This window comes from Rhipicephalus sanguineus, chromosome 1, assembly GCF_013339695.2.
Source record: "Rhipicephalus sanguineus isolate Rsan-2018 chromosome 1, BIME_Rsan_1.4, whole genome shotgun sequence".
NCBI lineage: Eukaryota > Metazoa > Arthropoda > Arachnida > Ixodida > Ixodidae > Rhipicephalus > Rhipicephalus sanguineus.
Window position 1 is genome coordinate 282,787,132 of NC_051176.1, and position 15,215 is coordinate 282,802,346.

The 15,215-nt window shown below is 42.9% G+C and overlaps 1 protein-coding gene across 1 annotated transcript in view; it reads right to left on the bottom strand.

The window, feature by feature from the left end:
- LOC119379142 (E3 ubiquitin-protein ligase TM129) overlaps positions 1-15,215 on the bottom strand; it is a 30,960-nt gene that overhangs the window by 12,445 nt on the left and 3,300 nt on the right. The window contains exons 3-5 of the mRNA XM_037648333.2: positions 14,453-14,682; positions 7,422-7,581; positions 5,379-5,587 (exon numbers count right to left, since the gene is read on the bottom strand). Of these exons, the coding sequence (XP_037504261.1) occupies positions 5,379-5,587; positions 7,422-7,581; positions 14,453-14,682 (599 nt within the window). The remainder of the gene's footprint in view (positions 1-5,378; positions 5,588-7,421; positions 7,582-14,452; positions 14,683-15,215) is intronic.

The following is a 15,215-nucleotide window of genomic DNA, read 5'->3' on the forward strand; positions in this document are numbered from 1 at the left end:
ACAGGCTCAATTATATAGTTAACTGGGGATGCTTGACGTAGGACGCGGTAGGGGCCTTCGTACTTCAACAGTAGCTTTGTGGAAAGGCCAGGAGCGGAGGAGGGAACGCGAAGCCACACCAACGTCCAGGCGAATACGACTGAGGAGGCAGGTTTTCGTCGTGACGGTCCTTCTGGCCCTACTCGCACTACAATGTTACAACCCTAGTTTCTTAAGGTGCGCTGAAAATGCGACTGCGCTGAAACTTGTCTTCCTCCGTGCACTCCGCACAAGCTCATGTTGTGTTTCGGTTTCGGTTCAGTATTGCATTGTACGAATGACAGGGGGCGCTGCTCTGGCATTCCTGTTTTACCCAGGCGACGTGTAAGTAAGAGAGTTTGTGGAGAGTACTCGTTGAGTGCGGACGTTTCTTCTCCTTCGGCGCATCGCGCCAAACAGCGTGTTCGGGCTGGCCGGCGTCCCCACCGGTCGCGTTGGTCACCGCCGGTCTTCGCCTGCCGCTGCGCCGGGACTACCAGCCCGCAACACAGCACTCATGTTTCCTGACGTATTGCGAGATGGCGTCCATATCTCACGCAGCGCCTCTTCTATCGTCTTTAGACGACATTTGCAGCGAAGCACGCAGATACGCGGCCAATTTTTTTTTTCATCAATGGACTGACACCGCGGACGGTCAATTTTCGTGTTTGATGAAGCATCTAAGGCTTTCACAATAATATTGCATTTTGAATGTTAACAACGTGGCCGTTAACAACCTGGCCTTACGTACCGAACTGTCCTCCACCATGTCACCTCTGTGCCTTGCGCGAAACAGCTTCGCTTATCATCCACTTCACAGAGTGGCACAGAATGGCTCCTCAATTTTTTTTTTTTAAATTTTTATTGTGGTAGCAATTATATGGACACTCTCGACAGGTTTTTGCCGTCACCGTCGCCGTAAAATTCCGTATAAAGTACAAATTGATAGCATCACCCCGCGCATCCTAGCCGCGGGTAAAAGCTCGCGAGCGCTGGCGACGAACGCGGCTGAAGCGGAGATTAAACGAGTCGGCCGTCTATCTCCGTCGCACGGAGAGCGCATGAGATAACATCTTCCCGCGTGTGGACCTGCCGTCGATTGCTCATCAAACAGAGAGGAAACGCCCTGCTCGTCTTTCGTAAGGAGCATCAAGGGATGGCATGGTATGGGGGGGGGGGGGACCGCATCGTTCGAAGGGCGCAGTCACTTGCGCGTGCGCCATCTCGAGGCATCCGGAGACGGCTCGTAAACTTGCTGTGCTCTCAACGCTTACTTCACGTTTAGAGAACTCACAGCACGCAAACGCTTCGGTTCCTGGAGCGGTCATATTCCCTTAAACCAGCGTTTTGTTGAGTTACACGAGATCAGATCCAAAAGAGTTAGCTGCTAGCCTTACTTCGTATAACAATACAATTTGTTGGTTATCGCATTCATTGCTTCGCCCTTAAGCGAAACTGTGAGGTTTTTTTTGGCTTACTTCGTATAACAATACAATTTGTTGATATCGTATTCATTGCTTCGCCCTTAAGCGAAACTGTGAGTTTTTTTTTTAACTGTCAGCTATTGACCCTGGAAAGCGAGGGGCGGACAAGTAACATGGCGTAGCCGCTTCACTGTGGGCCGTCAGCGACGGGCCCGCTACTGACAGCAATGCATATTAAAACGTAATCGCGGCTGCTCCGACCAGGAAGCATGCTTTTATTATTGAGATGATATTTTTAAACAAGCAACCAAAAAATTTGAATTGGAACCCTAGCACTCACGAGCTCAAAAGGACAGGGCCTTTTAGGGGGTATTCACCGCAGAGTGATTACAAACTCGGATGTGCTGGTGGAAGGAATTATGAAAAAGCTCTTCTGGATGAAGGTCCATGGATAGAGTATATCTGAGGAAAAGTGTCAACGCGTTCCCACCATTCACGGGCTCTTCCATAGACCCGAAGCACGGAAAATTTGATATTGTTCCATATATCTATTGCTAGAGATCCCACATTACATTCCACGATGTCCAGAAACAGAAGTGACAGGCATTTTAGCGGCAAGCGTGTAGTTATTACTGAACATGGCTTTTCTTACGTGCCGTGCGACGCTTGAAACGAGCTGTCAGCAGCGTTTCTGGAACAGACGACGTCCGCCGATGAATCACCGCCACACTTTCTCGCTGCCGATAGGCCTAGACGTCACGAGCCTCTGCGGCGAGCGCATATTGCTGTCATGCCGACTTGCAGAACAGAAGCTGTGTCGGCACCGTGCATGGTACCGTGACTTACTCGGGACGCACACGTGAGCGCTATTTATTCAGCGAAATAATTCTTGGTCCGTGGTTGCGACTTTGGCGGCCCCAAGATCAAGCTGCACATGTTCTGACGCGCCGGCGGTACGATTTCCGGTGACAGATGCCCCCCAACCCGAGACTCTGGCGCAGTTTGGCGCAATTTTCGTCGATATTATCAGAATGGCGCAGTAAATACAATTTGGTGCACTTTGGCGTAGTTGGCGCAGGAGTGGAATCACTGCCTCCCTAGAGAAAGCGAAAGAGAAATGATTCTTTTTAACTGGCTCGCTTTCTTTGCAGCAAGCTTGCTATCTTCGCACAATGCCACAAGTGCTGTCAGCCATATATTTTGATGTGTCCAGTACTGATTCTCGCGAAACATTAGTTCTCTTTCTACTCTTTCTGCCGATTTCATTACTGTCGAAGGTGTCTTTTCGCTGTTACTGAATGTTAAGACTAAATCTTCCGATGGTCCAACGGTATACCTAACGCATTTCTGCAACGTTACGCCGAACCTATCGCGCATGTCCTCACCCATCTTTTTCGTCTTTCGTTTCATAATTCAATTCTTCCCGATGATTGGCGTACAGCACGTGTTATTCCCGTATTTAAAAAAGGTGATCGCCTAAATGTTGAAAACTACCGCCAATATCATTAACTTCCGGTCCTTGTAAACTTCTTGAGCACATCATCACGCATTACATAATGTCATTTCTTGAAGAAAACAATATTTTGATTCCTTTCCAGAATGGTTTTAGAAAAGGCCTCTCAACTACCACTCAACTTGTAACCACAATTCACGACTTCGCAATAGCACTTGATAAGGGCGTCCAAATAGACGCCATCTTCTTAGATTTTAGAAAAGCTTTCGATTGTGTCTGCCATGGTAAACTACTCACCAAACTTTCAAATATTGGTCTACCCATTAATGTAATTAATTGGATCCGCTCCTACCTTAGCAACCGGAAACAGTTTGTCCAGGTCGAGGGCGGCAGCTCTGGGGTTCTGCCTGTAACCTTGGGAGTTCCACAGGGAAGTGTCCTTGGCCCTGTCTTGTTTCTCATCTTTATCAATGACATCGTTTCATCAGTTGACACCTCCGCCATAAGCCTAAAGCTTTTTGCAGATGACTGCATTCTTTATAAGCCAATTAAAAGTGAAAGGGACCAAGAGTGCTCGCAGAACAACCTAAATTCTCTCTCCGATTGGTGCCATACCTGGTCGATGGAGTTAAACATTAATAAATCAGTCTTTATGCGTATCTCAAATAAAATTACCCCTTTTACATCACGCTACACCTTAAATAATAATTCGTTGATCGAAGTGAGTAGTTTTAAATACTTGGGAGTCAATATTACCAATCGGCTGTCGTGGAGTAAACATATTGACGACGCTTGTTCCTCCGCCTCTAGAAAGCTAGGGTTTCTTAGACACAAACTAAAAAACGCGCCATCTCAGATCAAACTTCTTGCATATAAGACATTTATTCGGCCCCTTCTAGAGTACGCATGCGTAGCCTGGGACCCGTATTTTAAAAATGATGTTCATAAACTTGAAATGGTCCAGAGGAGAGCGGTAAGATTCATCTATAATGCCTATCAGAATCTTGATTCACCTTCATCACTTATGGCTACTAACAACATTCCACTCCTGAAACAGCGTAGAGCTATCGCCAGACTCAAGTTTCTTTTCCTGCTTCGTAAATACATCTATCCCTCTTCTTCCAGGAAAACCAGACATGCTCACAATCATGATCTGACGCCATACTTTGCACGTACTAACCTTTTCAAACACTCCTTCTTTCCGAGAACCATTAGCGAATGGAATACACTGCCTTCAAATGTTTTTCCTGAACGTGGCATTCCCGACTTTGAAAAATACATGCATCTTTTTGTGTAATCAACACTGTTGATATTGCAATGCTACATTATCGCATCTTATTATTTCAGCTGTGTAGCTTTACTTTTTTGTGCTTGAAAGTGTTTCTAGAAGTTTGTTCACTTTTCTTCTAGAGATGTATAACTAAGCATCCTAGTTAGTAAAACTTGTTTTTCAAGTATTGTGTATTCTAACTTGGTGTATAATTTGTTCGATTTTTTTCGCTATGCTCCTTTTTTTTCGCCCCTCCTGCTTGGTCTACGGACTGCAGTATGTACTAAATAAAAAAAAAAAAAAGTTATGCTGTACGTCACCTCCTCATGGATGTTGCTGCACTCGAAAGATTGCTCTAGCTTCTTGGCTCAAGATAAAATATAAGGAAGTGACCAATCTTCTTAGAGTGTGCAGGTTAGAAAATATAATATTTTAGCATGCTACTGGACCTGCACCGAGGTACAAGGTTTCCTGCGTCCCAATAAAGTGCCACTGGTGCCTGCACCTGCAGTATTATTTTCATTTTTACATTTTATGGTGGTTTTGGTTTCTTAGTATTTCAGAGTATGGCTTATAGTTAAAATTGAAGCTCCTCCCATTTCTGTAGTGCAAAACTGTTCATTAAAGACATAATCTTTGTTAGTCTGATTATTAGACACCAGGATCATATAAGGCATTTTAAGCACTTCCATTAAATTCATAATAGGGGTTTCACTATATACTATTGAACAAATTTTTGCAGAGCAGCAGGACTGGTAGTTGCCTAATCTTAGTAACAGCCATATCGATAGCACATAACCAGACAATGCCTGGTGAGCACAAGCAAATGTGCTTGGGGGTTAGTGAAGGCAATGCAAATCTCAGACCATAACTTTTCAAATTTCCAGAGCACCAGAGGTCATGACCTCCATCATCGTGGAACTCATGCTGCTGAGAAGCCATGGCAAATCTCAAAACAAAGTTGTAGGTTCCAAGTAATCTCCAACAAACAGCAATTGTAGTTTGTTTTTTTAGGGTTTTAGAATCAAAAACATATTTTAGCATGCTTTTTGCAATGCATTCATTTATATTTAAAGAGATTACTTCACATATAGTATGCATTACTGAAAACTAGGCTTTTTAAGTCCAGAACTTCTTGGAGTTTGCCTTTTAACATAGTGGTGACAGCGTGTTTCAAGGATGTTGGGAGACGCAGAGCCAACCTTTCTCTCACCTGCACGTTGGGCAAAAGCAGCGACTTCCTAGCCATGTCTCAGGGCGTGCCTGGTCCTGCCGGCTGGCAAACCAACGACCCATGCAATCCAGGCACCACATTGGTCGACACAAGCAGCCCTGGCACTGGCCTACTAGTGCTTCATCACAGAGTTTCTGCAGCTTTACGTTGGCCGTTGTCTGCATGCAGCCAATGCATGGCTCCAGTTCCTGCGCCATGCAAAATTACCACTTGTCTCTTCTCCAGCTGCAAATTTTGATCGGACAACTCATACGGCTCTCACAAACACGAGCCCCGCCGCCAACCCATAGTTGGCACGTCTGATATGCATGCTAGTAAAATACAATTGACCTCTGTTACTCTGACCTTGAGAGGACCAACAGAGCTGAGAAGTTATTCAGTGAGCTGAATTAAAGAAGATGCAGAAAAACACCCAAGTACATTTCTGTTTCATTTAGATGCATTTATCCAATTCGAAAGTGCCAACAGATCACTAAGCAAATAAAAAGATGGCTGTATGAATAAAAAAGCAAACTGAAGTAGACTATACAGTTTTTATGTTTCTTTAACCAATTGTTCTTTTTGGCAGGAGAATGTAGCATGCCTCCTATTCCGGCGACCAGAAAAACATTATTGAGTTTATTGATTTATCTTTTTTATTTATCTGAACATATTTGCGATGAACCCCCGTCGGGGTCAGCAATTCATCGCAACTACATTCTAACCATTAGAATGCTTGAAACGGGCACATAATAAAAAGGTCCTACTGTATTATATATGATGATGCCCCAATAGGAAGGAGGGGATTGATTGACGGCTCGTTTCTTTGTTAGACACAACCTAATCAAACCAACACACAATGACGCTAAGGAAGGTATAGGGGACATTATTTGTAACGCATCCCGTGCTCTACCTATTGAGCTACAGTGGCAGTCGCTTTCCCACCCACTTTATTGGGTATTTATGCTTGTGTAACCCCCCGAGTGTTAGCCATGACGGCGAGTGTGGTACACTCTTTTTTTTACAGCTGGCCTCACGTGCCACATGATGCCACCTGGCAAAAAAAAAAAGTGTTGCACACTTGCCATCATCAATGCACAGCAAGAACTGTATGTTAAAAAGCAAGCTAAAACCAAAATAAACGTGAATACTGGAGTTGTTTACTTGCATTCAGATACCCGATATACAGTACACTTTCAGTAAATAGAAATCCCTTCAACGGAATTGCTGCATAAATGGTATAACTGCCACTAGTATTATTGGTTTCGTAGTTGAATTTTGCCCCTCTTTTCATCGCTCAGTAAACAGAACTCCTGTTAAGTGGAACATATTTTCCTGGTTCCTTCAGGTTTCCCTTAACGAAAGTCTACTTACAGTATTCACTTTATTTAAGTGTTGAGATGCGTGAAAGTCAGAACAGTATTCACTTTGTTCAAGTGTTGAGATGCGTGAAAGTCGAACACCAAGAAGGAAAGCTGATAAAACCCGCAACTCAAGCGCACCAAAACAAGTACTAAATTCACGCAAGAAAATTTGTGGGTAACAGGAACTTTCTACAAGCAACAGTGTGCATCGCAGCGTCGCACACTGCACAAAGCCGGTGCATGTGAAATGAAGCCGTGTCGTGCGTCTCAGTGTCGGTCGATCTCTACGACCACTGTCATGCAGATGCTTGCATGTGAAACAGGCATGAGCGTGCCTTATGCATGCGTGACATGACGCGGGACAAGGGGGGCTAAATGCGAAAGTAAAATCTTTCTTTTTCAAAAACCAGGACGACATCATAGGGGTGCACATGTTATGAAAGAAAATGTGGTAACTAAGAAGTTAAATTATTGGAGTCAAATTGTAGCAAGGTTAGTGTTTATTAATTTTAGAACAAATAACCTCGTATTTCAGAACAAGCTCTACCATTAAGAATCGTGCAACATCACCACTTGTACTTCCATATGCAAGGTGCTATGTGCATGTATGTCCTGCAAACTCAAAACAGGCTCAAAGCGAAGCAGCGAACTCTGAAAGAGCACACAAAGCTATACTAACCATGCCTGCTGGCAGCCTGTACCTGGAATTCTGTTCAACATGGCTTCTGAAGGCATCAGTAAACCTGTCGCTAAGACTACGGTGTATTACAATATTGCGCACATTGTCCAATGGAGCCTGCAGCTTTTCCTTCAGGTCATTGTACTCCATTGAATTCACCCTGGAACAAATTAATCATATATTACAAGTATGTAACATAAAAAGAAACTACAGTAAAACAAAAGACTAGGGGTGTGTGAATATTCTATAATATATAATATAATTGTTGGGGTTTAGCGTCCCAAAACCACGATATGATTATGAGGGACACCGTAGTGGAGGGCTCCGGAAATTTCGATCACCTGGGGTTCTTTAACGTGCATCTAAATGTAAGTACACAGGCCTCAAGCATTTTCGGCTCCATCGAAAATGCCGCCGCCGCAGCCAGGATTTGATCCTGCGACCTTCGGGTCAGCATTCGAGGTGTGACTATTCTATTCGAATAGTTTGGTATTTGATTCAATTTGCAAGGCACATTTGCTATTCGAAATATTCGAACACCACAGAATTTTATAACAAGTATTGAAATCAGCACAAAGTATTACATACTTTTGCTAAATTTTGTTATACTTGATGCAGAAATAGTAGAGCTGTGGGAATAGCAAAATTTTGGGTGCAAAGCGAATTCGAATATTGAAGTGCGAGTGCGAATCGAATCGAATATTTTTCGAATACTTCGAAGCGAAATTGCAGAAAAAATAGAGAGGATTCCTAAGCACATTCTTATGAGATAGCAACATGAAAGTGTTTCTTTTTGCCAGGTTGATGAAGTACTGGCGGGGTGGTGTTTCATAGTTGTCTTATCAAGAATGAGGCAATGTAGAGGCCGTATTCTATTTATGTACATGATTTGGTGCAACCAAAGTGTTGCTTACAACACTTTACACGTGATAGGCAAAGATACCATTTCCTCAGCCCCTCCTCCTCTCTCAACTTCTGTGGAAGCCCAACTGATGTGGCGGACAAGGGCGTGCTCCCTCCAAATCCGGAGTTCCAAATCTGCCTCGTAGACGTCGATATACAAGAACATCTGAAATTTTGGATGCTAAAAAGCTTTGACTTGCGATTTTTCGGACTTCCTGCCCAAATTTAAGGTCCAAAACAGCATCAATTCAGCCCCCACCTCTGCCACATCTTTCATCTCCACGTTGGAACCAGCGTTTTTTTGAGTTGTTACATTTGTGACCCTAGCAGAGCTTGAAAGGCAGCTTTGCCGCAATACCGGGGTGTGATGAGGTGAAGCATATTGAAAATCTCGGGACCACTTCCAATCAGCCGTTGACTGTCTCTTGGCAAAGTTCGACCGTAACGGAGCTTGAAAGGCAGCTTTGCCGCAATGCGAGAGTGTAATGAGGTGAAGCATATTGAAAATCACAAGGGGTCACTTTCAATTGGACCGTTGACTGTATTCGTTTTCGAATATTCGCACACCCCTAAGAAATAGACAAATTAATCTCAGTTGCCACATTCCTCTCCAGCTCCTTTTGCACTTTTGCAAAAGTTGTGCCAGTATTCAAGAGTAGCAACCAGGGCATGGCACTGTGTATGTAGTCAAGCACGTTGCTACAATAGAGTGCTGAAACTGTACTGAACAAAACCACCAAACCAAATGGGGAGCCACTGCAAAATTAAGAAGAAATGTCTAAAATAAGAAAAACCAGCATTATTCCGGGTTATCCTAAGATGAAGCACCTGCAATGAACACCATGCCGATATGTTGTCATTGCTCCTCCCAAGTGAGAAAGCGAACTATGATAGCAAGATTAAAGGGGCCCTGCAACACTTTTTCATCATGGTCAGAAAACGCTGCCGATCAGTAGTCGAGGCTCCCGAGAACATGCGAGCCATACATTATAACGCAGCACACGGCCTGGAATTTAGAATAAATTCTCAAAGTCAGCTAAAAAGCGCTTCTGCTTCTCTCGACAAAAATGATGCTTACGGCTTCACTGACACAAGTTCCACGCCATTGGCTGATTTGAACATGGCGGGCTCGATAGTTACTGCGGCCACCGCGGAAAACCGTCACTTGCCCCCGCGCACGTGCGATTGCATTGAAAGTACGCCGTGTGTTCGAAGAAAAAGAAAAAAGTGCTAAAGGTCACGCGTAACGTTTCTTCCCCCGCGCCACCCCTCCCTGCTTAGCTTCCAGCACTTTCGTCAGGACGAGAGAAGAGAGGAAGCAATTACAGCGTGCGACAAATCTTTCTAACTCTGCTCGTACTAGACAGATTCTAACAAGTTTTGCGGTGGTCAATACGTAAGGAAATAAGCTCCTTTAATGAAGCCATTCCATGGCTACTTAGAAAAGTGTTGCAGGGCGTCGTTAACACATCAGCCCTAGTGTGTCTAGTGAGTGGCTGTTTTTGCTGTTTGGAGGAGTGGTGACACGCGTGCCAGTGTCGTGGTTTCCTGAACATACTAAGCAACTATCCGTCCTTCACGACAAGATAATATAACTACATATGCGGTACTATCACGCAACAGTAATGTACAATGCATAAATTTCCTGTATATTATTTTAAGTACAACAAGCTTACTTTTTCATGCCTGGTTGGTGAAAAATATTTTTTTTTTTTGCAGAAGTCAGTAGTTGTACTTTTTATATTCGAAAATATTTGATGTGATTTGCACTCGGTTTTCATTATTTAAATTCGTTTCGATGTTGAAAATGTGATTTTCACACACCTCTATGAAAGGCAGTAGAAAGTGTTCACTTCCTGTGAAAAATGGGCTGACGAAGCAATGTAATTTACATACAGCATTCCCTTTTCCTATCACTAAGTGATATGTTGTGATCACACATGGGCAACCTCACGAGGGCATCCTCCCTTTCATGTGGTGATGTGAGGAATGGCTTCGAAAAACTGACGAGGGTGAAGTGAGGGAGATGACGTGGACAAGGTGAATCTAAATTAGGAAGATGCTATTCATTTTGCTTATGTGCAGTGAAGTCGCTTAGACTGCATGTGTGATGGGTTTGAGGTCTAAAGTATCGAAGCACACTAGCAGGAACCTGGTTGACCTCAGAAGCACATTAAAGCCCACTTGTAAATGACATTAGTTGTAAACTGTTGTTGATGGTATTTGAGACCATTCCTTATGACTAGAAGCTGTAGGAGCAATGAAAGTATCAACAGTAATGACAGACTTTGGCATCACTTTAAAGTTTCTTGTGTTTACCACACTTCAGCACACTCCATAATCTGAAATAAACATTATAGTATTGATTATTAAAGAGGAACAAAAATATTCAGTTTTAGGCTTTTTCAGGCATAGTAACACTTGTTAACTTAGTGGTGCAAAGAAAAAACAAGAAAACATCTCCTGTATACAGAGACCACTCTGAGCAAGTGCACTCTGAGCACTCCAAGCTCAGTCAATGCTGATAAGATATTTTATTTTGATATTAAAACAATTTTCTCATGGCACACCTACTGACATCGACACTAGCATGAAATCAGGTTACAGTGTCAATTCTGGTGACGTCATGCACTAGTATGGCTTGTTGTGATGACGTCAGGTACCAAAAAAAGACAATATGGCCACTTGCACATCCCAAAATATTCAAAATGTCCGCTTGTGCATTATCAACAGAGCCATGCAGCAGAGCGACCTTGGAAACGTCGTGATAATCTTGTGCGAGGACGCGATGAAAAGCTCATACCATGTCGTGATGTCAGGATACAGTAGGAACCAATACTAGGTTTAGAAACATGCTGTGATTAATTTTTCTGGGAGCATTCAGTTTACCAGTACATTTTCTAGGCTCTTGAGGACTTCACCTTTCATTTGACACAAGAAAATGACAACTGAAAATTTTCGTGTCAGTACCCCTTTGAAATTGTCATCAATGTGAAGTGCATGAAAAGGATTAGCTATATTTAAAAAAATAATAATAAGATCGAGTATTAATATTCATTCACATTATGGGGTGCTGGCAAAGTGTTTCAATGGGCTTCAGCCAGTTTCAATGCTTTAAAGGAGTATGGACACGAAAATTTTCAGTTGTCGTTTTTTTGCATCAAATGAAAAAGGCCAGTATGAGGGATGGGCGAATATTCGAGTGCTTCGAATATTCAAACGAATATTAGCATTCAAATTCGCTCCTGACAGGAATTTAGATTATTCGAAATTTCGAAGTATTTGAAATGAACGAATATACAGGGTGTTTTTTTAGACAATACAGATTTTTAATAAAAATTATATGACAGTCAGGCTCCTTTCCTTTTCGCACATGAAATCTATGCCGAGGCGGACCACAGCGAAAATTACATTGATGTGACTAATTAACTAATGAATTATTGACTTGAGGGCAGTTATTTATATTAGAAAATTCTAGTGCATACCAATTTAAGGCATACCCATTTTTTAGAAATCGCAAAAGTTGCATGTAATTAGAGGTATTCATCACCGAATTTCAGGGCCGATACCGAAACTTACTGCGCATGGTGCACAGGAAACACAACTGCTCTGATATGCCCGACCGGAACTACCTACGACAAGAAAGTGACAAATTTTAAATCAAGGTGCGCCAAAGCAGAATCTCTTCAGGAAAATCGGCAAGCATTCTGAAATACACAGGTAAACAGCTTATTGTTTGCGTGCGATGTGTGGTGCTCACCTGCTTGCTTCTTAAACTACAAACAGATGTGAAAATCTATATCGCATGTCTACAGGAAGAAGTGCCACAGCGGCTCCCCCCCCCCCCCCCCCGAGTTTTATGCTTAGCAGGGAAAGACAAGGTTGATATTGCGTTGTTTTTTCGCACAGCTTGAAACAAACAGATAAGCATCAAACACTACACGCAAAGGTAAGGCGATCCCACTGGCGCAACTGAGATGATTTGCCGCTTTTCATGAAAAGATACGACCGGGATGCACCTTCATTTAAATTTTGTCAATTTCTTGCCACGTGTAGTTTTGGTCTGACGTAACCGAGCGGTTGCATTTTTTGCATGCCGGGCACGCTCAGTTTCGGTATCAGCCTTGAAATTCAAAGACGAATAACTCTAATTACGTGCAACTTTCGTGATTTCTAAAAAATGGGTATGCCATAAATTGGCACGCACTACAACTTTCTAATATAAACACCTGCCCTCAAGTAAATAATCAAAAGTTAATTAACGAGTTTTTGTTAATTAGTCACATCAGTGTCGTTTTAACTGTGGCAAAGCACTTTTGCCTCGGTGTGGAGTTCGTGTGTGAAAACGACAGGAGCCTTACTAATATAGGATTTTTATAAAATAAACACCCTGTATATATTTGACCGCATGTAAGTCCCTGTAGAAGTGGTTTCAGTGCAACGTAGATGTGCTATGCCGTGAAACCACCCATCCAGAGGAAATCTGCACAGCCACGAAGCCAGACTTTAAGGTTAAAGGTACTTATTACATTCCGATCAATTAATTACTTGTTAGTTTACAAGTGTCTCCTATGGGATTATATGCACTAATTATAGTAATTTCTAAAATGTAACGTATTGTACCGGTTATAACTTGCACCCCCTTGCTATACACATCTTGCTACTATTCGAAGTTGCTTCCACTCTAGTTGGATCTAAGAAAGTGACATTCACACATGCCTAGTTCCAAATCTTAAAAATATTGTGCAAGTCAGTTGGGTCATGACAAAAATGCTCATTTTTCTTAATAATATGTGATATATACTATTCGAATTATACGATTCGAAATTATCCGAACAAATCACTATTCACTTCGAATTCGCTTTGAACCTCAATTGATATTCGCCCATCCCTTGCCAACACCTCGAGAGGCTATAAAAAGTACTGGTACGAGTGCGCCTTGAAAAATTAACCACGTTTTTAAAAGCTACAGTAGACTCCTGTTAAACGGAACCTGAAGGAACCAGGAAAATATGTTTCGTTTAACAGGAGTTCTGTTTAGTGAGAGATGAAAAGGGGTGCAGAACTCAAGCACAAAACCAATCATATTAGAGGCAGTTGTTCCGTTTAAGCAGCAATTTTATTTAAGAGATTTTCATTTACTGAGAGTCTATTGTAGTTTCGGTTCCTGCAGGACCCTGACGTCCCGACACAGTATGAGCTTCTCGCCACGTGCTTGCACAGGCCATTGTGACATTTCCATGGTCGCTCCGGTCCGTGGCTCTGTTGGTGACGCACAAGCAGCCACTTTGAATGTTTGGGTACCTGGCATCATCACAACATACCACACTGGTGCATGGAGTCACCAGAAGTGATACTGTAGCCTGACATCACGATAGTGTCGATGTCAGTAGGTGCACCATGAGAAAATGGATTTTAATGCCAAAATAAAATATCTGATCAGAATTTACTGAGCTTCACACATGCTAAGAGCCGTCTCTGTATTTAGGAGATTAGTATGGCAGAGTCAACTCAGCACTGAAAATTGGTGTCAGTACCCCTTTAAAGGGGCACTCACACCAATTTTCGAAGCTGAGAAGTAATTGTGATAACATATTTTATTTTGACATTAAAGTCAAATTTTGCATGGCGCACCTACTGACATCGACACTAGCGTGACGTCAGGCTACAGTATCAAGTTTGGTGACTTCACGCACCAGTACGGCTAGTTGTGATTACGTCAGGTACCAAAACATACAAAACAGCCACTTGCTAATCACCAACAAAGCCACAGAGTAGAGCGGTTGTCGAAACGTCCTATCTGGTGCGAGCACGAGACGAGAAGCTCATACTGTGTCATGACGTCAGGGTACTGCAAGCACTGAAACTAGCTTTTGAAAACATGCAGTTAATTTTTCAGGGTGCTCATACTTACCAGTACATTTTCTAGGCTCTTGAGGTTGTGGCCCTTCAGTGATGCAAGAAAAAAAAAAGAGCTGGAAATTTTCGTGCCGGTAGCCATTTAGATGTTAAACAATGGTGATCAAATGGCAGGTTCTGCCACATGTACTACGATATTTCAAACATCCCTCTTGTGAAAATGGTGACACAGTACAAAGCCTCATTTCAATATATAGCAGGAAAACTACCTTATGGTAAATGATGGTATTCCAGGCCTGCGGCTCTTGACCAGTATGTCCAGGTACTGAATACCCATGCCACTGACATGTGACACGGAGTGCTCAGCACTGCTCACCAGTTCCAGTACCGCATCTGTCTGTTGGATCAGATGCAAGTTGTAGGGTGTAGCTTTGATGATCCATGAATTGGTCACTACAGTGCGCGTGAGAGACCCTGCACCACTGATGAACTTGTCAACCTGCTCAAAAACAGAAAACCACAAGGTAAACAAGAAACAGAGGAAAAAAAAACTTGTTCAAAGGACATAACAAAGCAGCCTGTTTCTCAACCCTGAAAAGATGTCAAACTCTTAAAAACAGCAAGTCTTCATCTTTTCATACCTGGCAACCAGTGACATGGGCAGTGGAGTGAAAGGTTTACGAGATCTCCAAAATTTTTAGGTGCCAGACAGCCCCCTCCTTCCAAAATGCTGATCATGCCACTGGTTGCCGCTGAGAACCTTTATGGCTATGATGCCAAAGACAATGTACACATATTTTAAGAGGCGAGGAAAACGAACAGCATCAGTATGAGACCTTGCCGCAGTAAAATGTAGCAGTATAGATAAGGTGGGCAGACAAATGCTTTACTGGCATGTGAGTGTCTTGATGTCACGTAATGAAATACATGGCGAGGAGGGTAAATATGGGGGAAAAGTGGTCGGAAAGAAGTTGTGGCAATGGGGTGCAAGCTTCTACCACTGTCAACGGAAAGTCTTGTGCTGGTGTTGTC